At 42.8% G+C, this 27,994-nt stretch overlaps 1 protein-coding gene across 1 annotated transcript in view; it reads left to right on the top strand.

The window, feature by feature from the left end:
• mrps6 (mitochondrial ribosomal protein S6) overlaps positions 1-27,311 on the top strand; it is a 70,389-nt gene extending 43,078 nt beyond the window's left edge. Inside the window, exons 2-3 of the mRNA XM_078560232.1 lie at positions 1,785-1,924; positions 27,024-27,311. Of these exons, the coding sequence (XP_078416358.1) occupies positions 1,785-1,924; positions 27,024-27,207 (324 nt within the window). The 3' untranslated portion in view covers positions 27,208-27,311. The remainder of the gene's footprint in view (positions 1-1,784; positions 1,925-27,023) is intronic.
• Positions 27,312-27,994: the final 683 nt, after the last annotated feature.

The following is a 27,994-nucleotide window of genomic DNA, read 5'->3' as shown; positions in this document are numbered from 1 at the left end:
CGGTCTTTCCTCCTGAAAATATTATATAAATTTTAACTACTCAACTTATCCGTTTGTTTACCTTCATACTTTTTTTCTTTGGTTATATATTTGCCTTGAATTACCATCTTAAAGGTTGCCCATTTTTTTCCCTCAATGGAAGTTGTCTGAACACTGCATACCATGTTACTTTTTTAGCTCATCCCTCAATCTGCTAAACATTTACCCTTTTGAAATCATATATGGCTTTATGGCTTCCCTGAATATTATTGCAGTGGATCTCCAGAGAGATTTCAGATTTAATTTAGTGTAGTCACTCATCACCATATGTCCTAGTACATCTACAGTTTGGTTGTGATTCTATATGTATGAAAACGAGGTCTAGATGTAAATTCCCTCTAGTGAGGTCCATAACAGGTTGTGTCGAGAAACAATTTGGCAGCAAGTTCTGGTTTTGTTTCCTTGCTTCAGTTAATGTGTTGGTTGAAGGCATCCATTATTATTGTATTATTGACATTCTACTGTTCTTATAAGTTGGTGACAGTAAACATGAGCAAGAAGCACTTCTAGGTGTAAGGTTGTGAGAACACGTCCTAAACTCACCTTTGTGTGATGCTAACATAGGAACACTTGACATATTTTATCTGAAATTAGAGGTACCTTAAAAGCAGGTAGCTTTTGGTTAAGTTCTCCTGTGGTATTATGAGTGGAAATCTTTGCCCTCCATTTACAGTCTTCCGAATGATGTCATAGGAAGTGATGTTCTACCTTTGATGACTTCTTTCAGAACGTGGTTCCAAAGCATAAAATCAGGCACCTAGAGGGGACTGAAAGATGATGTTCTTCTCCATATCCTAAATATATGAGAACGGTTACAAAAACAAAAATACCTGGAAAAACTCAGCAGGTCTGACAGCATCTGCAGAGAGGAACACAGTTAACGTTTCGAGTCCGTATGACTCTTCACCAGAACTAAGGAAAAATAGAAAAGAGGTGAAATATAAGCTGGTTTAAGGTGGGGTGGGACAGGTAGAGCTGGATAAGGGCCAGTGATAGATGGAGATTGCCAAAAGATGTCATAGACAAAAGGACAAAGAGGTATTGACGGTGGTGATATTAGCTAAGAAATGTGCTAATGGTGACATTAAGGGTAGAAAGCAGGACGAGCAAGGTACAGATAGCCCTAGTGGGGGTGGGTGGGGGGAAGGGATCGAAATAGGCTAAAAGGTAGAGATAAAACAATGGATGGAAATACATTTAAAAATAATAGAAATAGGTGGGAAAAATATATATATATAAATTATTGGAAAAAGGGGGATCGGAAAGGGGGTGGGGATGGGGGAAAGAGTTCATGATCTAAAGTTGTTGAACTCAATATTCAGTCCGGAAGGCTGTAAAGTGCGTAGTCGGAAGATGAGGTGCTGTTCCTCCAGTTTGCGTTTAGCTTCCCTGGAACATTGCAGCAGGCCAAGGACAGACATGTGGGCATGAGAGCAGGGTGGTGTGTTGAAATGGCAATTTATGTGAGAACAGTTATACAGTTTCATAGGTTCTGAAGCTAGTGTGGTATTTAAAAATTTCTCCTCAAACAAGAGACAAACAAAAAATGTTCCCTTTTATTGGACCTACTTGCCCTTCGAGAGCAGCTCACTTCTTCTGAGTGAGAAATGACTGGGTTTATGAGATGTTAAATGGTGTTTTCGTAGATGTAACCATTGGATTCAAAAGTTTCCATCTCTTTTTCACTCCTCTTTCCCTGCCTTCCCCTCCATTCCTGCCCCCAACTCCCATTATTTCTTTAACAGACTGAGACAGCTGCTGCCATACGTCGTACAGTGGAGGCATTACTGGCGCGTGGAGCTGTGGTGAGGAACCTGGAGAACTTGGGAGAACGGACCCTGCCATACAAAATATCCAAACACAACCGGCGGCACACCAGTGGCGGGTATGTCTGTTGTAGAGAAGCAAAGATTTGGAGATTGCTATAAATGCTGCTACATTTTGGGAGGTTTTATCCTAGATATTCTCTTTGCCACTGGTCATTCCAGCTGTAAGCATACGTAACTGATATGCCTCATGACCCACAGTAAATCTTTAACTGTCGAGCAGCTATGTAAATGTACTGAAACCCGAGGGTTAAATGGAGAATTCTTGTCATTGTACTGCTGTTTACTGGGATATCACATGCTCTACCTGCAGCTTCAGAATGTAGATGACTATACATTCTAGCAAAGTCTAAACCAAAAAGCAAATTTGTTTATTGTTGAGCCATTAAATGAACAGCACTCAGTACAAACTCTTATTGTAATTGCATCCTTTTCTTTTCTCCCTGACTGTCAAAACAAAACACATGTTTCTCTAGTATTAACTCAATATAAGTCTGATCTTTGAAACATAATTGCTGGCTTCATTCATGCCATTGTGGAGCCACTGTCTTCAGTCTCTGTCACAAATTTCATTCCCTACCCACCCATTCCATCCCTCTCTCTGTCAACTGCCTGAGGCTGAACCGGACTTTGCAATCTTGATGTTGCACTTGACCTGGAGATGAGCTTTCTAGCCACATATCTGTGCCATCACTGAGACTGCTTATTTGCCCCTCTGTAACATTGCCTGGCTCTGCCCCAGCCCAAATTCATCTGCTGCTGAAACCCTCACCATTGTTTTGTCACTTGTTGACTTTATTATTATTCCGATGTACTCCTGGCTGGCCTCCCATCTTCTACCCTCCGTGAATTTAATCTCATTCAAAACTCAGCTACCTATGTCATAACATGCACCAAATCCCGTTCACCCATCATCCCTGTATCTGCTGACCAACATTGGCTCCCATTTAACCAAGGCTTCAATTTTAAGAATCTGAGATTCTTGTAAAATACCTCCAAAGCGTTGCCCCCTCTCAACCTCTCCAATCTCCTTCAGTCCCACAACTCTCCAAGATAACTGCTACTCTAATTCTGGCCTCCTAAAGCCCTGATTTTATTCACTCCTGCATTGGTGCCTTTAGCTGCTGTGTCCCTAACATCTGGAATTGCCTCTCTACCTGTCTTTCCTTTTTTAAGATTATTCTTAAAACCTATCTCTTTGATCTGCCTTTGGGCCGGGATTTTTCCCTTGTTGGGTGGGCTTGGCCAGGGTCTGACGGGGGCAGTTGGTAAGCCGACTGCCACCCGTGATCGGGGCCGGACAGCGATTTCACGCTGGCGAGCCAATTAAGGCCCGCCCAGCGTGAAATGCCTGCTGCAGCGCTCAGCGCTGTCTGTGCGGAGGGCAGGGTGAGAGCGCAGGCACACACATGCGCGCAGATGCGTGCTGGAAAAGCTCCCTGAGGCAAGAGCTGCCTCAAGGAGATGAAGAGTTTTGAAAATTAAAACTAAAAATTTTTAAAACATTAAAAAACATGACTCTGTCACATGAGCAGGGACATGTTGTAAACTCGGATGAAATTTTTAAATTTTTATTAATGACGGATCAAAACCTCATCCCGCCTGTGGATGAGGTTTTGCAAAAAATCCAAAGACTGCTTGGCCTTTTCGTCTGCCCACCAACCGTAAAGTTGGACGGGGAACGAAAAATTTAATTCAATTACATTGTTAACGGCCTTTTAATTGTTGGGGTGCACTACCGACTCCTGTGCGCGCCTGCCGACTGAAATATCGTACGAGTGCACGATGATGTCGGGACGCTTGCCCAATGTCACCGCGTGTCATTTTACGCTCCAGCGGGTCAGGCACACACCTGCCCTCTCAGTGAAAAATCCTGCCCTTGGTCATCCGCACTATGGCTATCTGCACAGATATTTCCTTATATGGTTCGGTGTCAAATTTTATTTGCTAACACTCCTCTGAACCACCTTGGGACATTTTACTACATTAAAGATGCTACATAAGTACAAGTTGTTTTTGACTGTTGCGATAGAGATTCTGAGTTCCAGCCTATAGCAGTCTGTTTTCTCTCTCTCCAGCAAGTGTTAGCTTATTAAGCCTTGTTTTATTTGGCAGAAGCCAGCGGATGCATATTAATGCTTTTGGTGTGCCAGACACTTTTTCCCTGCAATTTGCAGAAAAAGCTACCAGTGTTATAATCAGCAATCTAATGGACAAAAATGCTTTATTTTTGCCACTAGTATCTCATAAGTATACACACTTTCATATATAATTTTGTATGCGTCAATGAAGGATGCTAGGGCTGTTAACAGGGTGTCAGCTCTTGGGATCTGGAATAACAATTCCCATGCAGATTTGAGCTCATTCTATTCTACACTTGAGTGTTCCTGCTCCTCAGTCTCAGAAAAAAAGATCTAGTATTGCACTGACATTCATTGTTTCACTGCACAGCAGCCATCATTCTAGCTTCTCTGAGTGAAAATGCCCTTTAATGCCAAATTTTAGAATCTCTTGCTTTGGACCCTTGTCTCCAAGGAGCTAAATGGGGACTATCCTGTTTCACATTGAATTTTTATCCCATTAATCTGGATTGGATTCAAGGTTAGGCACTAAAGGGAAAAGTGGAAGGTGGTGGCGTAGTGGTAACGTTGCTGAACTAGTAATCCAGAGGTCCAGGCTAATGCTCTGGGGACATGGGTTCAAATCGCACCAAAGCAGCCGGTGGAATTTAAATTCAATCAATTAATAAATTCAACTAATTAATAAATAAATCTGGAATTGAAAGCTAGTCTCAGATATGGTGACCAGCAAGCCATCGCTGATTGTCGAAAAAACCCATCTAATTCACTAATGTCCTTTAGAGAACGAAATCTGCTGTCTTTACCTGACCTGGGTACATGTGACTCCAGAACCACAGCAATGTGGTTGACTCTTAACTGCCCTCTGAAATGGCCCAGCAAGTCACTCAGTTGCACCAAACTGCTACAGCAGAGTCTAAAAGGGGTATCAGATGGGCCACTGTGATAAAACAAGGTGGGTCACCATCACCTTCTCAAAGGCCAATTAGTTACGGACAACAAATAACGTAACGCCACCCAGTTTCTTCTTTCCTTTCATGCTTTTGTATTTCAGTTTTGATTCCATTGATTTTTTTAGAATATTTTAGATAGGTTGTAACGGCTGCACCCATGTCCCCACCTGTTCATGGAAATTAAGCACTGCGTGGGTATTAAATATTTTAAGATTTGAATTCCAAATATTTCAAAACAAACCACAAAAAGCTATTTGTGGGTTTTGCCAGCTGAAGTGTTTATGAAAATAAACATTGAGTTTATCTTCGAGCCAAGTTGAAGTGCTAGAGTTGAAAGGTGGTGTTGCAGTGTTGAACACATGATTTTCATGGTATTTTTTTCACCCTTACACCCAAGTTGCTCAATAGAGCAAAAGTGATTTTTTAAAAAACTGCGGTAAATAAATAGCTCCTCTAAACCAATGTCTAAGACGTGCTTAAGGAAAATTGATGCTCAAGGTCATCTGTAATGATCTTCACTTTAATTGAATTTCAGCAGCTAGGCCTTTACAAAACTGAACATGCCATCAAACGTGTTTCTGGCGCGATGTCTTGTTCTGGTCTGTCTTGTTACCTATAAATAGGCAATATCTAGGTAAGAATATGTAATGACGATTTGGCCTATTAAGCCAAAGACAATATACCATCTACTGTGTCATGAATTCTGTCCTATTCGTTTAATATCTGAAGAGAAGGTTTTGCAGAAGTGTTCCTGATGTTCAGAAATGGATAATTATTCTAATCTGATACTCCTTGGCAGTGCGCAACACCTTAATCTTCACTTTCGTCCCAATTGTTTTTAAATGCAGTTATTAAGATGAAGGGTCACAGTCCACAGCGCAGGACACAGCCAAGGAATTTCTTTAAAAATCAGTAGCGTCGTCTATAGTTTTACGAGTGGTAATGGAAAAAGGGTTAAACAGTGTTGGCTTGGCTCAGTGGTTGTACTTGCTACTATGAGCCAGAAATGGGGGTCCAGGCCTCAGCTCAGTCCTTGAGCATTCTCAGCTGACACTTCAGAACAGTACAGAGGGAGTGCTGTGTTTTGGATGTTAAACTTAAGGCTTCATCCTGACCTGCTATTCAAAGAAGAATATATTCCACCCAATCTTGATTTCAAAGGTAATTAACTGGTTGTCAAGTGCTTCGGGATTCCTTGTGGATGTAAAAGATGCTTATGTAAACGAAAGTTTGTATTTTCTTTAAATACTTCTGAATGCTCAGATGCTTTCTGACTTTGATCTATTTTTGGCTGAAGTTTGCCCACTTCTCGCCACTTTAATATAATATGGAAATGGAGATGAAATTTCAAAAAACTTGGTTTGACGTTAAAGATAGTGCAGTCAGATTGAATAATATGGTCAAGCTATGGGCATCTATACAGTCCACATTGCTATTTTGATGGTTGGACTTTGTAGCCTACAAAAGGAAAAATGTACATTACAGGGTGCAGGGGACTGAGAGAATCTGCCAATACATTTAACGAATTAGCACGAACAACCATAGCATCTTGCATTTATTTGGGATCCCTGGTGCAGAAAATGGCCTTGAAGAGTATGTTGATATTTTTCCCAGTAATTAACACAACCTCTTGGGACCTTGAAACAAGTTACCATGTGGAAGAGATCACTGACTCACCCTTAATTTCTTCAATATCTCATGGGTAGCTTTAGGTTGAAATGTTGTACCAGATGTGAACAATGCAGAATTCTAAGCTGCTCCTTTCATTGTTACTTCTTGAAATTTTAGTATGTAACCAGGTATAGCTTCCTTTTGACCACTCAGGGACTGAACTCACTAAGATTCATTAAGTTCTTTTAATAGGCATTCTTACTCCTTCACTTATGGGTGTGCCTGAAGCATGAAGCTTACGGTGCTGTACACCACCAAGGAAAAATTCATTCTCACAAGGAAACTGATTCTTTGGGTACAGGTTGAACCTGGGCTAAAAAATAAAAACATGCTGTCCTTTTCTTCAGCATAAGGACTCGACGTTTAAATAAGAGTTTGTAGAGGGGAAGAGGCTGGAAGATTCTTGTTCTTGCAGATAAGGTGACATTGAACACTGGGAACATTTGGAGCCAGTTTTGTTTGTAGGAAAGTCAACTTTTAATGATATTTTAAACATTTCTTCATGGGGTTGTGAACATTGCTGGCATGGCTGCATTTATTGACCATCCATTGATTCCTGAGAAAATGATGTGCTGTTATCTTGAATCGCAGCAGTTCCTATGGTGGTGGAGATGGCGTTCTACTGTGGTGTTAGGATTTTGACCCAGTCCTGATGGCTGAATGGCATTTTGTACATCTGTGAGGCTAGTGTGAGATTTGGGGTGGAATCTTCCAGGTCCTAAGCCCGTTTGCAGCAGCAGCAGGACTTCAGGCCCAGTCTCACGGCAGTTGGCCAATTAAGAACCATCTTCAGGATCACCATTGAATTAGGGACAGTGGGTGGCCTGAGGCGTTGGGAAGGCCAAGCAGTGCCCACGATGTGAGAGCAGCTGGCAGCCTTCACTGTGCAGTGAGAGTGCTCCTGAAGACTCGGGGACACGAGAGAGCAATGAGATGAAAGGGAGACAAGGCTGATCGCACTACAGGACTTCTCTTTAACCCGATCACTCTTTGTGACAGCACGAGAGACTGCTGCAATGGCAGGCCTGTGCCCCTAAATGATCACTGTCTCACTGTTTTCCCATGCAAAGGTCAGATTTGCTGTAACTGTCAGGCCTCCAGGACCTCCCGCTGTGCTCTCGCATTCTGTGAGCTACCGAGTTGTTGTCACTGCATGGGGCTCCTGTTCACCTCTGGAAAGGTTTGAATACCCAGTGAAAATGGCTAATGATTGTCTCCCCACCATTGTTATATGGGTTCCCAATGTTGCACTCAGCTCGTTCTTGGGAAAAATGACCGGAGCCAGGATCACTTTGGCAAACCGGCCCAATGCAATTTTTGTCAGATTTTCTTCCCCCCCCCCCCAACCCCGGGGCTGGGAAACCCCTCCTTCAATATGTGAAATGAGGTACAGGATTCCAAGACAGTGGCTCTTGTGATTGTGATGATCTGCCCGTGATAATTATTTTGTTTTCTCGCCCTCATTCAACCCCCACTCCCTTCCCCGTTCCAATTTTTTGTGTCTGCCAGTGCCATCTGCTACCTTGACAGTGTAGCTAATTGTTGTATAGAGCCAGTTTGAGTGCCAACGAGCTATTTAATTGTTGACACCATTGTAGTTCAGCCCAGTATTGTTCTGGCATCCAGTAAGGGTCCCTAAGTAGCAATCCGGTTTTGTTTTTCCTCTCCTGGTCCCCAGTTAAAGAGTTTGGTCTATTTAAAGAGAAGAACTCCAGAGGAGCAGTGGTTTTAGCACCCATTGGGTTGAATAATATGGAGGAGCAGACAGCAGGCCCCACCCCACCCCATTCCCCCCCCCCCCCCCCCCCCCCCCACCCCAAAACCACATTGGCATCAGGCCGACCGACAACATGCCAAGCAGCCCCACAGCAATAAGGTGCCTTGGGGCTCATTAACGAGGTTCTGAGTCAGTCTTCCACCCTTCATCGGGGTGGAGGTCCCGCCCTCTGGAGCTGCCAGCCAAACTGATTGGCTGGCAGCTCCATCAGTCCCGGCAGCGCTAGGAGGGCGTCAATGGCAGCTACTGGGACTACAGCTGAAGAGAGGAGCCCGAGGTCTAGGATCCTCGGAGCAGGTAAGTTGTTGGGAGCGTTCGGGACAGGGGCAGTTGCAGGGAGAGGGACCGGATGGGAGGGAAAGTGGGGGGGGGGGGGGGGGGTTGCATTCAGTGTAAGGGGGGCTTCCCCGCAATCAACAAAGGGCAGCCCCCGAAGAGTGACCCCTTCCTCCCTTTCCACTCTTTGACCACTCGAGGTTAAAAACCGGGCTTCCCGCTCCATCCCTCTTGCCCACGCCAAACCTATTATGATTAGAAGCCGAATTGACCCTTAAATGGTCATTTTAATATGGCGGGCAGGGTGCCGATTTCAACGCCTGCCTGTCCCCCCCCCCCCCCCCCCCCCCATATTATGGGGTTGAGCTCGGGTGGGTGGGAAGATGGTGGGATGACTGCCCCCGCCATTTTATATGCCCCCTCTTTCTCCCCCCCCCCCACCAAAACCACCTTTGAGGGAAACGCACCCACCAGGGGCACGTAAAATTTAGCCCGTTGCCTCTGCCTCGGGATAGATTTGATATCCAAGCAGCCTGTAGAGACCTTTACACCAGTATATTTTAAGGGTTAACAGTAACAACTGTGAGCAAACAGAAACGTATAAGGTCAAAATCTTTCTTGCAATACTGTAACGTGAAGAACAGAAGTTTGGCCACAATTCAAATGAGAAGAATTAAAGTTTCTACGCATTTAATGTTTATTATCTGAGATTTGAGTTCAGTTTTGCTAATTTATTTTCTTCAGGCTGCAAGAGGTTGCACATCATGATCTGCTATCCAAGCTGCCACACTTGCACCTTTTGTCTTCTTGTATCACATGTTTTAAATTGTAGAACTATTACTCAACTTAAGGAAAAAAATGGTGTAAAAAAAAATATGATCGTTATAAATTTGAGTTTAACCAGATGTTAGGACATATAACCGAACCTATCAAATTTCATATTAAAACAGAAAAGTTTGGCAATGCTCAGCAGGTCTGGCAGAATCTGTGGCGAGAAAAACAGACAAGGGACCGGGTTTTCGTGTCTCATGGAGGTGCGAATGGGCTGTGAAACGCTGAACATTATTTTTTTTTTTTTGCTGGGGAAGCAATTTTCCTGATATAAAAGCCAAAAACTGCGGATGCTGGAAATCCAAAACAAAAACAGAAACAGAAATACCTGGAAAAACTCAGCAGGTCTGGCAGCAGCAATTTTCCTGTGCCCTCCTGACCCCACACCCTATTCATGTGGTTTCTTTTTTGGTGGGTCGGGAAGACCCTGGGTGCAAATCGCGCACGCACCTCTTCTGAGGTCAGGTCCTCGTTGTGAGGACCACAGGAAATTTGTCTTTTCTCTTGCACAATATTTCTGTGTACTGGTGTGGGTTTTGTAAGTTGTAAAAAAAAAAAAGTACACCTCCTTGGAGAGCTCATGACCACCAGGGAAGCCTGCTGAGGAGCTGGGAAAGGTAAGTGCAAAATGTTTTGACAACTTCAAATTTCACTATTAGCTGCTGTATTGTAATATAGATTTATTTTTAATGTGGTTCATCTTGGGGATCTATCCTGCAAAGGTAAGTTGATTCTTACATTGACTAGCATTGTGTAATTGTTGTTATGCGTTGCAGCATTTTTCCAATTGTCAAAAGTGCTATAATGAAAATGTCAAAAAAAGGTCCTTTCCGCTTCTGCTAACATGTTTTGTGCTGTGATTTAAACTGACTGACAGCTCTGGCTGTCTTAAAAAAAAACTTGGCCTGAACCAAGCGGCATGCATTGCCACTGTGCTAAAGGTTCCCCTGACCCGATGCTGCTGTGCACTTCTTCCGGGATCTTCTGATCTCAGCTGCCACCGAAACGCACAGCACAATGTCTCCCCTCTAACTCCAGTGAGCTGAGTAGAGTTGGGGCAAGGAGAGGATGTGCCCCCTTTTTTGCAGCACTAGCTGCTGTCTTCTATCTGGTAACTTTAAAGGCCCAGTCTTTGAGTGCGGGTGACTGGGTGGGTCAAGGATAATCGGGCCGGGAGTCAGTCGAGTTGGATTGGGGTCGTCGGGTCCGGTCGGCGAGTGGTAGGGTTGGTGGGTAGTCAGATTCGGCAGGGTGTTAGTTGGGTCGGGTTGGATTGGGGCCGGTGTTTAAGGAGGTAATTTGTAGTTACCCAGGTGTTAGACCAGGGTTTAATCTGTCTAAGGTTTCCTGGGTAGCAATGCAGGTAAGTCCTGTGGAACTGTCTGATGTCTCTGAGTTTTGCTGAGAGTAGGAGACACTCGTGCAGGGTCTTGGAGAGCAGGGGAATTCATTGGACATTTAAACTTCTGGACAATTCTCACTTCTGCAGGGTATTAACGTGCATCTTCTGTCATACGTCCGGTCTCTGACTATCTGGAGACTGGAAGATTTGGGCCCTTGCTCCACTCCATTGATTGACAGGCACAGCTTTGAACTGGAAATAGGACACCATTCTGTCCTGTTTCAGGCAATGTAGTTGGAAACTTTTATTATGGCAGCTCTGTAGACATTATGAACGCTTGTCTGGATTTCAAAGTCTGGTAAAGGCTTCGGCTCAGTAGGCGGTCTATAGAACAATTTTAAACTTATTAAGGGGCTGTCATAACAGGATGTGCCTTTGATGTGATTTCTTGTTTGTAAACAAACCTAATTGGCACTTAAAAGATTACAATTTTTTTCTTCACTGGAGTAGTTATTTTTCTTCTCAGTTTCAAGAATAGTATGTTTGAAGTCCGGCATTTATTAGAGTTTTAGAGGCTTTTTTTTTCCCAATGATACTAAAATAATTCCTATTGCTATTGCATGGCTCCTGAAGTCTGTACATAGTGCATACTGGGTGCGTGGCTATGGAGGATACACGTGCATGGTGGTGACATAGGGGATCTGAGGGGGAAATATGATGTGGGTGGGGTGTGAGGGGGCATGCAGGTGGCAATGACTATTTGAGGTGACATTGGATGGCATGAGCAATCTGAGGGGGTGATATCGGGGTGAGGGGTGAGATTTAGGGGGCCTTAAAACAATGTGCAGAGCTGGGCTGCTGTATCGGAGAATGAAGAATGATCTTTCAAATAGCCTGCCTCCGCACCTACACTCCTCGGACACTCCATTTTGGCCCATAAAATGCACTGCGGGCCCAACCCCTGCATGAAAAGACAAAAGTCCCAGCAAAGTTGCTCATGGGTCGGTATACATTTCGGAAGGTGCAAAAGGGTGCAGGTCAGGTTTTCTTGGGCTCACGTGAAAACTTGGGCCAATGTTTCAGGTCAATGACCTTTCATCAGATGGTGTTCACTCTGATTCTCTCTCCACAGATGCTGCCAGACCTCCTCCAGGATTTCAGATTTGCAGCACTTTGCTGTTGTGTTAAATTTCATATTTGGAGGGAGTCCCATTTAATTTGGTTTGATAATGTAACCTATTTTGATTAATCTCATTGTTTATTCAAAAAAGTTCCATTTGTTGAAATCCATCTCAATTATAAACCCCACTCTTAACATTTCACTGTATTGAATTGCTCTGGTTTGAAAAAAATTACTTTAAACCAAAATCACCTTAATTGGTATTTGTCAGACATGTTACACCATACCTTTGTCAGTTTTGCATTTAAAATGTTCCTCATTACACAGAAATGTCACTCTATTGGAGTCTGTACAGTCTATTTTTGCTCACTTAAAAATGATCAACATCATTGTTTCTTTGATCATGTTATGTAATTTGTAGAGAACAGCTCTATTTTAAATGGTGTTTACACTTGGCTTTCAACCTCGAGCAGGAATTTTACATGAAAATTTTTAGAAATGGGTAAAGGTCATTAGCCCAAGTCTATCATGTTTGATAGATAAATCATACTTACCTGCTTCTCACCATTCCTTCAAATCTCCTCTTTTCAGGAATAAGTCCAATGACCTTGAGCCCTTTTAAATTTCCCACATTAATGGTTTTCTTGCGTAACTTAGTCCACAACTCTTACTGCCCTTTGGCTGAAGAAGTTCTGCCTGACATGATTTTCTCCTAATCTTTAACTTGCGTTGCTGTTATTAGAATGCAGAACCATTTTGATTAGTGAACCATTTGCCCTCAGCAATTTAATCATTCCCTTCACAACACTGTGAGCATCATTTTTGTCATCATGAGATCTTTAATTGTCACATTAACATGTCACAGCACTTTTTAAAAAATACTTGCACTTATATAGTGTCTTTCATGTCCTGGGACATTCAAAAGTGCTTCATATCCAATAAATTAATTGTCGCTGTTTTATAGGCAGATGAGGCAACCAGATTGCACAAAGCAAGGCCCAGCAAACAGCTGCACCATAAATGACCAGCAAATTTGTTTTTGCTGGTTAATGTAGAGAACATTGTTTACTTTGAAAAATTACCATGGGATCTTTTACATCTATAGAAGGAGGTGGGGCCTTGGTTCAATGTCTCAGGACAACACCTTCAACAATGTAGCACTTCCTAAATTTTGTCAGTCTAGAGTACTGGTGGGCAACCTGTGGCCCATCAGGGTTCTGAATGCGGCCCGTGAGACGTTTTGTTGACTATTGCCCACGCGCCGGGTTGCCTGATTCCACTGGTTTCCGTAAGCATAGTTCTTTTCCAACGTTATTACTAAAGTAATATGCACGCAACGCAGGGGCACGTGAAGTGAGGTGCGTGCTGATTGCACACAACATTGTTGGTAAGAGCTGTGTGCTCTCTCTGCGTCCAATCAAAGCGCTGCTACGGTTCAATCGGCATGCCCCACAAATTCTTATTCATGGGGTCATGGTTAGTGCACATGCCCGATTTCAATCTTGTGGTCCACTGAGATGAAGGAGGGCCACTCATGCGGTCCACTCACTAGTCTAGGTTGCCCATCACTGGTCTGGACACCGAAAGAGTGATTATATGCTAATTTGCAGAGACATAAAGCATGCTGATCTGGAAAGAGTTAATTGATTAGTTGACTTACCCCACAACCTCCACCTGCCACCCCACCAGCATTCAATAGTTTAATTGTTTAAATTTACTCATTGGCCAGGAGTTTTCACTCCCGTTTGCAGTGGGCGCCATAGCAAGCGGAAGCAGAAAATATCTGGAGCTCGCAAAAATCGGTTTCACATTGTCGTAAAACCAGTTTGCGATCATCTGCTCCACCCGTCACTGGCGGGCTGGTTTCCCACTGCCGCACTAGAACCTCATTATAAGCCCTGCTCGCCGGAATCATCCCCCCATGCTGGACCATGAGCTAATCACGCCGACGTGTTTCACAATGGTACATATGCGACGTGTACCTGGCGACCTGCACTTCGCTCAGGACTTCAAGGTTTGTTTGCCTACCTTGCTTTGGTCAGCACTCATGGTCATCAGCGCCAGGCTTCACGGGCAGCACCACATTACTTTTAGGGGGGCTCACGGGCAGGTCTCTACCTACCAAACCAGCCTTAAGGTGGGGGTGGCTTTTCAACGGATGCAGGGCTAGGGATTAATGAAGAGGGAGAAGTGGCTTCAGGCAGGGGAATAGGTTGCAGGGTGAGGGCTTTACTGCAGAAGGAGGGATATCTCAGGGTGTGTGTGGGTGTACATGTTGATCCGTGCATGTGGCCTCAAGATGGTGAGGGCTGAGGAGGCAGTCTCCAGAGGAGATGAGGCTAGATAGAGATGTGAGGGAGTGCGTGGTGATGTCCCTTGAACTGGCAGTGAGTGAGATGCCAGTGAATGTGTGATGGCCTTGTGAGTGTGTGAGTTTATAGTGACGAAATGGTTGATCTACCTGACATCACGGATGAGATCATTCATCCTCTTTCTGGACTGGATGGCCAACCTCTTCTGTGCAGTGTTGACGTTGACATTGACCACCCACTGCCACCGCCTCACAAGCTGGAGTGGTGAGATTGCTGGACCTCCTGCGGCCAAAGCGGGGGTAGAGGACATCGTGGTGGGCCTCCAAAAGGCATTCCAGTGATGGGTCACTGAACTCTTCTTGGCTTTCGGGGCCATGCCTTCACTGGAGCAGGCCTGGGTTGCAAGCATTGAAAAATGTGGGTGCCATGCCTAAACTGCAGCCGCGCACAGAATGAGGAAACAGTGAAGTAATGGCATGGCAGGCGATTCAGAGGCTGCCCGCCAGTGAGACGGCGTATATCCTGTGGCTGCATAATTAATGCGGTGGGAAACAGATGATACAGCGCAAAAACCCACCATTGCGGCTGATGGGAGAAACGTCTTTTTTCACACCAGCCACTGCCTTTAGTCATGCAATTCAGGGAAAATTTCGGCCATTAAATTGAATGGAGCATATCCACCTTCTCCTAAGTGGTTTCTGCTTTTCTACTCTGACAGAAGTATGATCTTTAAATGACAGCTTACCATCCTGACTTCAGTCCCAGCTCCTGCTGCTGAGTTAAAATTGGAGACAGCCCATCAGGACATGCACATGTGGAGCAGATTTATAGAAATTCGCTGGAGTCGAAGGGGAGAATGGCCATGTCAATACCATCATGCGGGAGGAGTTGTCGGGAAAATATAATAATTTCCATGATGTTGTTAGAATTTATTGTAAAATAGAGTAATAGGTATGTGTGGCGTGTGTGTGTGCTGGGTGTGTTCAATTAGAGGAAAACATAGGTGTCAGGGGAACATTTGCATTTTAACATAAACCAGACTAGATTGTTTTCAAAAGAAGGAGTGAAATGTGTCACCGAGCCAGGTAACGTTTAGAAAGAGTCTGTTTATTTTTCGCATAGATTACTGGTAAAACTTAGTACTATGAGAGATTTTTATTATCAGAAAGATAAAGTCCAAATACATAGTGAAACAATGGGGATTTGCATTCAAAGGGGAAAATATGTATAAAGGAGAGAAGACTGTTTGTAAGGGGGGCAGTTTAAGATCCAACAAGTGTGAAAAGCCTGCAGCCTGTATGTAACAAACTGCTGCCTCCAGGGACTAAAGTTAAGAGAACTCGCTTTGAACTCGACTTGTTCAGGCTATCGTGTTTCTTTGCCTGGGTCTTTTAAAATCTATGTGTCTTACTGTTGCCTAATGAAAGTGTAACTGGGAGTTAGATTGATTAGAGGATTTAGAGGTTATCATAATAGTAACTTGTAGACCTTTGTATGTTTTTAAAAATAATTTCTCTTACTAATAAATGTTTAATCTAGTTTTGTAAAACCTATAAGACTTGGTGGTCTTATTACTACTGAATTCAAAGCATGCATCTCGAAATAAATACAAACTACAAAACAAGTTGTGGCAGTTGTTTCAAGTTTCCTTTGGGATTTGAACAACTCAGCATTCACCATCAGCTGTACCATAACAGAGTAGAAGAATAGCACATGGGAATACACTTGTTGAAATGAAGAAGAAGTAAAAAAGTGCATTTGTGTACACCAGCCAATATGAAAAGGGAGGATTTTGATAGTTAAAAGCTTTGTAATGTTAACTTGCATTTTAAAGGAGAGCCCCTTACTTTAGTGGAATTTTGGGGAGTTTTATCTTGTACGTCTTTTGTACAAGTGTATGTGTACCCTTGCCAAGTCGTTAACTGTACAAAAGAATTTAGCAAAGATCCCAAGACTGGCACCTAGGTCCCCACTCTCAATGTCTCTACAGACTGAGAAGTTCCTATTTTTGGCCACTCTTCATTTGCTTTTACAATGCTTTCACAATGCTTTTAAGCCAGTTTTATATTATTTAGTGATTCTTTATCTGCTGTATGGCCACTTGATCTCTCATTGCTATTTTTAAAACAACTGCTGCATGTAGAATTTTGCAGGTATCCCCAGGGTGAGAAACAGCAACTTCCTAATTGAAAAGTAATATTTTAAACCTGCACTCTGGTGGGTATTTTGCACCCTTGTTGCCATATCCCACCCCCTAGTATGGAACAGTAATCCTAATGGTTTACAGCACCACCCTTTCAAGCCTGCAACTCAGATTTAAATCCAGACCATTTCGATGTGATGAAAATCTCATCATGCCAGTTATAAAATGCTAAGTAAAAAAATATCTTGGCACTTTCAACCTATAGCAGGTGAGTACGGATCCATAATGTTATCATTTGGCCTTGAACTGATGATCATACTGATCAATGGCTGTGTGGCATTGTTGTATTAATGCAGCTAGAGGTAACGTTTGGGCTAAAGCATAATGTTGAGTAGTAATAGGGAGAAATATATTCTGCATTACAGAAATTTTCTATTGTTCACATTTTAGTACTGGAAAGCTGTGGTTTATACATTGCTTCTTAATAACTTGATAACCACATCACTTTCTGTTCTTTGATGTTTGAGCAGCTGCAGTGCTGACTCTCAGGATTCTCTTTAACTTGTCCTGTTCATTTTTTAAGTCAATTGTATAAATTTTTGCATAAACAGTTGAGCCCTGCTGACTTCAGCAAAGAACTGGTTTGGGAGGATTATTGAATCCGATGGTTTTGGGGAGCTGAATTGGTTTATGTAGAATCATCCTTGGGTGTGTGACGGTATCTTCAGTGATAATTCATCTCCCTATCTAATTCTACCTGAGCAATATTCTGCAGCTTTCATTGTTTTTAGTTTAAACAATCAGCAGAATTGTAGAACAGAAAGACTTTTACTTTATCAAACAATGCATTGATGGTGAAATCCTGTCTTTTAATTGAGATGGCCTTAGATTGCATTTGAATCTCATTAAAAGTGTTTTTTTTGAAAAGATGTATTTTTTTAGGGCTGGGATTTTGTCGGGCTAACGGGGGTCTTTCCCACCGGCTGGAGAACCGGTGGGGAACCCCCTTGTCAGTTCCGTGGGGGAATCTCGATGGAATCAAGTGCCCTTCAGGCACTTAAGTGGCAACTGTTGGGCTGCCCTCCTGGTTAAGGCCCTCGGTGGTGAATGTCCCGCCTGCTGAGAGCTGCTGGTCAGTCAGAGGCTGGCAGCTCCTCATGCTGCCAGCAGGGGCAGTGGCTGCCGACGGCACTACTGCCATCAAAGGCCCTGGATCATTGTGGGACTCCAGGCATGGGTGAAGGCGGGATGGGGGTTGCGGAAGAGGGGAGGTCAGAGGCAAGGGCAGGGGCTTACAGCGGCCACCGGCCTGCCTGATGCTAGGTCCCTCGATTGGGCACAGAGTGCCTGACAGTGAGGAAACGTATACAGCAGGAAGCTGCTGGCAAACCCAACAGGGTTTGCTGGGTGGCCTTTGCAGGGTGCAGGAGAAGCGTGCAGCTTCCATTTAATCCCTGAGCCACCATTAAATTGTGGTCGCCTCAGGGACAATAGCTGTCAATTGGTTCACTAATGAGTCTAATTGACATCCCGCGGCTGGGAACCCCACATCAGCCCCTTCTACCTTCTGACTTAATCGGGAGAGGTTTTGCCGCTGCCAGGAGACTGATATAGGGCCTCTACTCAGTGTGCCGGGCCGTCATGTTTCCCGCTGCGATGGGGGGCTGCAATATAACCAGCCCTAGATCACTGCATTGGTTTTCAATTTATATATGACTTCCAACTGGACCAAACAACCCAGTGTTCACGATTGCTGCTAAAAGTAACTGGTTAATTAGTAATGCTGTTGAGTTCAGATAAGCACTGCTGTAATCCTATTATAGATTTAAAATGTGCCATGCCGTTTTATGCCCGTTTAAAAATCCTTGTTCAGGCATGCAGTTTTCCTGAGTTATTTGTTTTTATCTGAAGTTGATTGAAATTTTGATTCAAGCCTTCTTTGTGAATTACTTGCACAATTCGTGAACTATGGTCTTACAAGTACTGCCAACTGTCTAAATGTGGAACAATATAAGTTCTTAGCTGGGTAATTCTGAAAGACTAGTGCACTTACAGGGACATTGCAGTCATTGTTCTACAAACCGCAAATAGGCACAGATCTGATTTTTTTTTTGAAAAATCTACACTTAAAGGAGATGGATTCCTTAATTTTTTATTGTTAATAAAGTTTTTAATATTCACACACATTGTTTAAAAAAATAAATGAAAGAAGTCAAATGGGAATTGTGCCTGTACCAACGCTGCCTTTTAGCTTGTGGGCAGGTTGAGCAGGCTGCAGCTGGTTCCTGTTCCGGTTGCAGTTTGGCTGTTTACTGAGCAGATAGTCACAGATATCAGCAGTTCATTATTGCATGTATCATTCCAAGAGGCCCAGCTTCTGACAAAGGAAGATTGTGCCAGTTGGCACTCAGAGATCAATTTACTGATTTTTGTGGGAAACAAATAAGCCAAATAATGGTTCTTGTTTACAAGGAAATGCGGGCTTAAAGGCAGTCGAGAAGATTTGTTTGTTTTAACTGACATTAAATTTTCCATGTCTTGTGGTTCATTTCTGCAGTTCTAAAGGTTCTAAATCATAAAGTATTTAGTGAACATCGCTTTTTTTGATTCCTTTAGAATATTTGTACAAGTTCTTACTTACAAATCGACTGCTTGCCATCTTACTGAAGATGGAGCCATGGACTAAAAGTGTGCAGCAGACATCTGTCCTGCTGGTAATTTGTATATAAGGAATGGAATCTTTGCGAAAAGAATTAAATAAATCTCTGACTTAGTGAGCATCCATTTTAGTTGTAAGGCGTTGTAGCACCAATGTTTGATTTTAAACTTAAAATTCCAAATTTTCTCAGCTGACCTCCAAGTATATCTCAAAGCAAGATGTGTAGGTTTATTGTGTATATAACTTACTGTTTTGAATGCAAAAGACACGATATTTTGGGTTGGATGTTTTGTCAGTGTTCTTGTGGTTAAACTGGAAATGACATTATCTTAGATTAGCCAGTCAACATTGATCAAATGGAACATGGTTTAAGAAGTTGCAATGAATAACAGCTTTGTTATTTACAAGTAAGATTTACAGTTGTGTTGGAAAATATAGCTGGTAGGACCAATGGATGCTAAAGCAGGAAATGCTTATAATGTTTTAATATATAGGAAACCTATTGTTTTACCCTCAGAAGCCACGTGTGGGCTAGATTTATTATTTTATTAAATTTTCGAGCCTCTATTACAATGTATGTGTAGATGGTGAGAATGGGAGTATAATGGGAAGTACAGTTTCTTACGTCTGGCCTTATTAGAAGGATTATCACTATTCATGAAAGATTGGAGACAGAAAGTAGGAAACTATAAGCCAGTTAATCTAACATCTGTCATTGCGAAAAATAATAGAATCCATTATTAAGGGGGTAATAGGACATTTAGAAAATCATAATACAGTCAGGCAGAGGCAGCATGATTTTGTGAAAGGAAAATCATGTTTGACTAATTTATTAGAGTTCTTTGAGGACAATACAAGCTGGTAAAGGGGATGTAGTATATTTTGATTTCCAAAAAGCATTCAATACGGTGCCACATAAAAGGTTACTGCACAAGATATGAGCTCACGGTGTTGGGGTGATATATTAGCATGAATAGAGGATTGGCTAACTAACTGTAAACCTTTGCTCCAGCTCACTTGTGATGTACATCAGACCATGTGACAATCTTGCTATCTCCCTTGGAGGCCCCACTGAGATGTGTATCTGCGCTGGCGGAGGGTGCACATTAGTCATGCAGTGATACTTCCTCAGAGTGCTCAGCCTCCCTCAGCTCCAGTTCCTGCGTCACACCTGAAGGGCCTGTGGGAGATGAAAGACGATTGGAACTGACTTGGGGAAAGGGTTCAAAGTCGTCATTGTGCAGATGCTCAAGTTTTAGTTTGTGGTGACAGAAAATCGACATTAGCGATTTATGGGATTATGTGACTTGATTCTCCCCGTGTATCTGGGAGACCCCAATCTCTCTATTGCTAATGGCCATACAATCCACCAGCTTGCTGCACTCCCTGGCTGTCTTCTCCACAGCCGTCAGGGCGGTGATGCCTGGAGGGCCACCCCTGGTTCTCTGCCTCGCCCTGATGTTCTGCACACACTTCTCCTGCAAGGAGAGAAAACAGAGTTCTGTATGTGAGAGGATGGAATGACAGCATTTATGGAGGGTGACTATGAGAAATGGGTGTGAGATGGGCAATAAGATGAAAGTGAGTGAGATTGTTGGTTGTTCAAATTGGGCTGTGAGGAGGTGCCTGGAGAGTGAGGAATGAGTGGAGCTGCAAGGTTTGTTGGACTGAGGATTGCTGTGCAGGAGAATGCTGGGGAAGTCAGACTGTGAGGGTTAGGCACTTGAAAGTGGGGTAACACTGATCTTTCCTGCTCCATGAGCTCTTGTAGTGATGAATCCAGGTGTGGGACACCGCACACCTGCTGCTCATTGTGCCTGTCACTTCCAGACATGCTTGTTTCATCTGACAGGGTGACGTCTTCCTCTGCATCTGCAGGAAACAATACTTGCTTTCCTGGTCCTCAGCCCACAGCAAGACCTCCCTGGAAGAGCCTGAGAACCAGGGGGGCAACCTTCCCACATTCTGCTTCCATCCTTCTGCTTGCTGAAGCCTCAGGAACCAGCTTAGAATGCAGTCAATCTGATCCCTACCTGGGTCCTTCTAAATAGAGCCCTTCAGTCAACAGGGGTGCATTGTCAGGGAAACCCCACATTCATTGTGGGATTCTAATACAGCCGCTGAGGTAAACAGACATGGCAAAGCCCACTTCTCTTGCAACCGGGCTCCCAAACCACTGCCAGCCCACCTGCTGTGAGGGGGTCGGTGAGGTAAAACTTTTGCCCTTAGTCTTGAGTAACTTTCAGACTTGACTGCAGGACAGTTACCTTCGAGCACGAATGGGGTAACTTAAAAAGTGGCAGAGGAATAAATAAATATCCAAATGTTTAACGTAGTTAAGGTTAGTTGTTTCCTGCATCAATTTCCATTGCTGTCTATTATATAGATAATTGTCATTCAACCAAATCTCTGCTTGTTTTTGGAAAAAAAGATTTGTATTTGTCATGCTTCACATGGGCAATTTGACTGGGAATTAACAATAGATACAAATTAATTTTAAGCAACTTTCTGATATCTGCATACCTGCCCCTTCACACTGTAGAAGAGCCGTGCTTTCTCATGAATCTATCTCTAATTGATTATTTTTCCTTCCCCCAATTACCATTGGACGTTAATTGTTGCACTAGTTTGTGAGAAAGAGAAACCTTTTCTCTTGCACTGTTCTGTGAGTTCTAGCTCCCTGTCAGTTTGCTGACATTTCTGAAATTATGATGACTTCCTGCAGTTGAGTTCTGTTAGCACCAATCTGGAAGGGCCCAGTATGTTCAGGAAATTGTGAAAGTTAAGATGGTTGCTGCTGATATGGCAAAGACCCAAAGCACATGTCAAACTACAAGGCTGCTCCTGCTCCTGTAGCAAGATGCATAAGCATCTGGTTTGACATATTGGTCAAAGTTGGCTACACTATGAACTTTGAACTTGGTACCAAGTAAGCACACTCAGAAGTCCAAACAGAGAGGAACAGGATACCGCAGCATCTTTGAGTCATTGGTCTGTCTCAGTATCGAGGGATCAGTCGACCCAGTCCTGATGCTGTATTTTGCTGTAAGTATGCGTAGCAAAAGAGTTTTATACAATCGATGTTATGGAACAGATTGCAATCGCAGGATGTGGCATTCTTATCACTGTCCCTTCATTGGGAGCGAAGCTTACTCAGATCCCACTGATCTGACAATGTAACTGATCCTGATGCCATGCATTGTAACAGGTGCCCTTATCAGTACAATTGGGTTTCTGCAACAGATTTTCTGTTCATAAAGGGGATAGCAGACATGTTGCAGTTGGCTCAAGATTAGCTTGAAATATCTTGGTCCCTGGCCTGAGTAGTTATCTTTACATACAGGCAAACTTCACCTGGGACCAACTAAGAAGGCTGTTATATCATGGTATTCACCATAATGAGGTTTGGCAATTTACTGCATCAGAAAAATATCAACCAATTTGAATTGAACATTTTATCATCATTGATGGAAATCTCTATAGTGTTCACCGCTTGATGTTATTTGTGCTTTCTTCAGTGCACACTAGCTTTTTATTGTTAATCAGTCAAAAAAAATCCTGAGTTCCAGATAATTTTTGGGTAAAGTTTTGCACAATTACAATTGCCTTTCTGAACTCATCCAGTGCCGGGACAATTGGTCTGTGCCTTCCACATACTATTCACCAGAAATTTCCTCATCCTCCCCCTAATTCAACATCACTGATTCAATATTGTCCTGACTGCTCAAACTTGTTCACGTAGGATTTGACTTTCTTTAGATTCAATTTTCTGTCATTTTACTTTTGAAATTCCCAGCGTATCACATTCCTAACAGATGGAACTGCCTTCAGTCTGTCACCGTTTTCTGTCGGCCATCCATCATGTTTGAGGCAGTTCGCAAAACACATTTCTGGTGCATGTTTTGTGTGTGAAGTGTGTGGCTTGTGGAATATCAAACTTTAAAAAAAACATTATTATTGCTGCTCCTGCTCTCAGAAAGAATTTTGTGTGTCAGGTTTTGAAACACTGATTAACACACTGGCGCCTGAGCTGTTGAACACTTGTTAAAACGGGGGAGAAAGGTGACTGGTTTCAGGTTGTTGACCTTTGGACATGCAGGGCATTGTTGGTATACCACATCACTTTATGACATGGAGATTAGATTGCATTTTCTATCCAGACATCTTCACTTACACTAGATACCTCCAGTCATTGCTATTTTTGCTACTCTTGTAGATTACTTGTAGACTATTAGTAGTAGCTTTACATTTTTAAAACACCAGAAACTGACTGCTTTACTAATTTAAAAAAAAAGGGGGCAGATGATTAGTTCCATCTATTGTTAGCCCCCTATTGAGGGGTAACCCGCAGTTTGCTTTGTTTTGTGCCAGCACAAACAATCACCAACGTTGGCCAGTTTCATTGGGAAAGAGCTGCCAAAAGTCCAGTTTCAATTCCATTTTAAGTAGCTCTTGGAATGTAGTTTTGTCTAACAGATGGACAAATGTCACTCAGTCAAGTGCTTGTCGTTTCACCCTCTTTCCCCTGCCCTGGCCAAACTGGCACCACTTCTATCCCAGGCTAGAATGACACACTTTGGCCTGTTATTATTTTCCCAGCCTACTGCTCTGGCCATTACAGAACTCCTGGTCCCTTCTGATTATACTGCAATCCCTTCCCAGTTCATGCGAACATTGTTTTCCCTCACCCCTCCAGTTCACACTGGCACCCATTTCCCCATCCCACCCCTCCAGTTCACACTGGCACCCATCATCCCCTGCCCTCCAGTTTACACCGGCACCCATCTCCCCCTCCCCATTGTTCACACTGTACCCATTGCCCCCCCACCCCTCCATCCCCTCGCACCCAGAGGAATTGGCTACTGCAACATCTTCAATCCAGTTCACACTGGCGTGCATCTATCCCTCTCTCCAGTTCACAAGGTGTTTTCCTTCCCCTCTGTTAATGGTCATATTCTCCTCTCCACTTCCAATTTGCAATGACATCCTACATAGAAAATTCATAGCACAGAGGAGGCTATTTGGCCCATTGTGGCTTTGCTAGTCCTTCTCCCCTCCCCTTTCATTGCTCCTACCTGATGTTACTGTTGTTCTAGTGGATAGAACTTTGCTACATGATGTGAGATGGGAACGTCTGATTTTGTGAAACTATCTCTAGTGTTCCCAGCATGTATCTCTAGTCTGTCCTCATAATAATCAATCCCTATCTCTGCCATCAATCTGGTTAGTGAAAGCTGACTGCTGTCTATGGCTTTGCATATTACTTAAAGAAATAAAGTTATATTGAAAGATCTGATCTTGTGTGTGGGTTGAGGGTCTTTTTTTGGGAGGGGGCAAGGGGTATACCTTTTGACAACTGAAAATAATTTTGTTTGGAAAGTTTCACTGCATGTAGTTTGAGAATATAACTGTGTGAAAGAGTACTCAATGTAAATCAATCAGGAAAAGCTTTGCCAGATTCCTTTTTGTGTCTTTCATTACTTCTCCAACATTGCTAATCAGTGTGGAAAAATCCATTTTGTATTGCTGCCAAGGCCTGCAAAATTAGTCATTAGGCAAATGAGGTTTAACTTAGGGAATAAATTTCATGGTATATATTGTGACCGGTGACAGTGATTACTCCAACTTTGTAAATATTAGACAGTAAATGTATAATTTCAGTTTGCAGTCTGGATTTCCTTTATTCTTTTCATCTTGGTATTTGTAAACCATATTTATGGAAATATGGAAAGCTACTTCATGCAACATGCCTGTCTCCTTTTAACTAATTATTTTAACCTAAAGCAACTATGCAGCCATGTAATTACAAGTGTGTAATTATAATGTACACTTTGCCTCCATGCCTCCAACAGTAACAGCAGTAGAGGAGCCTTTACTTTGCAGCTCTTGTGAACTTGAAATGATATTCATTGAGTTTATTAGCAGGAGCCATTCTGATTGGACTAAACTGTTGAACTTTTGGACATTTTTTTCTGTTGACTATGCTTCATTTAACAACTCAGCGTGAGTGACTAACTACTCGTATAAGATTTACTTGAGACCTTTGAAAAATGATCAAAGTCTATTTGTAAACTCTGGGTGCTGTACACAAACAGGAAGGCACAATTCCATTTCCTTTCAGTAGAATCTATTTCATTTACTAGTTGTTTGTTTTGACGTACCCTTTACAAAATGCTTAGACATGTCCTAAGCTAAGAAACTTGCTCTGCACAAGAAATCGGCACAAAGTAGACCCTCATGCCCGGGAACCAGCTTTCCACAGAACTTGTCCCATGGCTTGCTCTAAATTGGGCCTTTGGCTTCATCTCTGTAAAGCTGGTGTGCTGTGTACACCACTCAAGCATCCTGGTATAGCATGCTGGCCAGCACCAGTGGTTGGCTGGATGCTGGTTTGCAGTTAAATCCTGGCAGCTGAAATGTGGACTGGAGACTATGTGTTCAGGCTGACAAAGACCCATAGTACCGTTGTTCCCGGCTCTAAGCTACAGTAAGGTTTTTTTTAAAAAATGAGTTGCCTTTATGCTGGCAGCCTCAGTTGGTCCCTTTAAGAAGTGTTGTCTAGGCAACCTTTAGATTCGGATCAGCCGTGTGGAGCGTGTGCAACTGACGCTTCGCCAGTTTCTGCCAAATTTGGGAGTAGAGTTCCATAAGGTGTTGGGTTCCTGATTAGCATATTCAAGGACTCATTGCCTGTTTCAGATTGTGCACAGTACATTGCCACCTAAAATTATTTCCTGACCACTCACATTTCGAGCCTGATGTGGGCTAATTTCTCACTCTCAGTATTTTACTGCAGAGTTCAGAGGCCATTTGGCCTATTGTACCTATGGAGTTCTCACAGCTACTCATTTAGCCTCGTTTCACTTTCTTTGTACCCTTTTAAAATTTTTCTGTTAGAAATTATCCACTCCCATTTTAATGCTTACTATGGATCTGCTTCCACAACTAATTTTGAACATCTCTATCTAATCTCCTCTACTTTCTCCTGTCTTATTGAAAATTTAAATGAGCCTTGGATATACCAATTGGGAACCCAGGTTCCCTGGTTGCTGCTCACAATTATCCATGTTCTTCCGTTGTAAATCTCTGTACCCTCTTCATGGCCTTCATATCTTTCCTAAAATAAGACACTCAATGCTAGGCAAAATATTCTAACTATCCAGTTATGCATGTAGGTTTAGTATTACCATTTTTCCACTTGTGAAACTAAACCCATATTCTCTCTAACCCTTTTAAAGTTTAGCAATTTAGTATGTATTCCTTCTCATTGTGAGCAATGGAGCAACCATAAAGGAGTGCCCCCCACCCTTGCCTCTTAGCGGAACCCCTTTGGACACCGCCATGATTTACCATGCACTGTCCCCACCTCTGCCAGTAAAACGCTGGTAGAGGTGGGAGGTGACCCTTAATTGGGCCCTTAATTGGCTGCCCAGTGGACGGCTGTGCCACTGATGTTCCCGCCGCTGGTGAAATGTTGTGGCGGTGGAGAGTGGCCAGGATCCCCTCCCAATGCCTTGCCATTTTACCAGCCCTCCCCCTGCCAGCATTTCTCCAAAGGCTTGGTAACATTCAGCCCAGTAACATTTGAGGAGTAACTTTAAACAACGAGAAAGGCGGCTAGGCAATGAATTGCTACTTTGTGTGGGGAGTATAGCAGCTTGAGATTAAAACTGATTTATTTCTCGAAGCAAAATTTTCCTTACCTGTTAATTTTCAATGGGTTTTTTAATTTATAGAATCAGCTGCACTTCTTACGATTTCCCTGATTAAAATTAATTAATTAACTCAGCATAGAAAGAGGATTTAAAATTAAACAATTTTGGGATAGGGAAGTACAGCGTAGGAGAGACTTTATGTTCACAGCATATATTGCAATGGTATCTCTGATCGTGTTTCATTTATCACGATATCGAAAGGGAACATAAATGGTTGTAGTCACTTGAAAAATAGTCATTTGTTTAAAGTGAGTTTGTTTATGATATTTTGTTTATTTCAGATATTTCTTAGTGGATTTTGATGCCCCTCCTGCCATTATCCGAACCATGTTGGATCATTTAGGACGTGACATAGATGTAATCAGACCTACGATACTCAAACATCGCACCCCAGAGGCTGATGAAACCTGCCCAGGATTGATCCAACCCAACTATGAAGTGAAATTGCGCTCTAGAAGGAAATGATCTCATGTCATAAGACAAATAACTATTTAAAAGAATATATAACCAAAGCATTCTGTATTGAAAGCTATTGGGACGTTGCTTTATTAAAGATGAGAAATATTGAATTACTGGTGTGTTTTTCATAAATCTCTTATTTTTACCAGCTGGAACATATTGTATTGTATTTCTGCTGATTTGTGCTGTATGTGCTCATTCATGTCAGTGTATGGTTCCATTGGATCCTTCTCACCCACTGTCTTTTTTTTGCATGTCTAAGCTGAGATGGCATGTGTAGAGGGTTATTAGATGGCAAGGGTTAAAGTCCAGCGATCCTTTGGTGTTTTCTCAATGACCTTCACTCCATCATAAAGTAAGTAATGAGGCCAACTCCAATGTTCAGCTCCATCTGATAATGAAGCAGCCTGTGTCAATAAGACTTGGATAATATCCAGGCTTGTCATATGGACTCGAAACGTTAACTGTGTTCGTCTCCGCAGATGCTGTCAGACCTGCTGAGTTTTTCAAGGTATTTTTGTTTTGTTTTGGATTTCTAGCATCCGTAGTTTTTTGCTTTTATCTTTTTTGCTTTTATTGAACTAACAAGTAGCTGGTACTATTTGTGCCATATTGTTGCCAGGCAATGACCATCTCCAACAAGAAATTATCCAATCAACATCTTGGGGTTGCTTATTGATCGGAAACTTAACTGGACTGAATGAAATACCAGGCTGGAGGTTGGTTATTCTGATGACTGGCCAACCTCCTGACTTAATGTGTCTCTGCCATCTACAAAGCTTAGGCGTGTGAT

The sequence above is a fragment of the Cetorhinus maximus genome, chromosome 16 (genome assembly GCF_964194155.1).
Source record: "Cetorhinus maximus chromosome 16, sCetMax3.hap1.1, whole genome shotgun sequence".
In the NCBI taxonomy this organism is placed as follows: Eukaryota; Metazoa; Chordata; class Chondrichthyes; order Lamniformes; family Cetorhinidae; genus Cetorhinus; species Cetorhinus maximus.
Note: the sequence above shows the minus strand (reverse complement) of the source record. Positions and strands in the feature narration are given on the sequence as shown.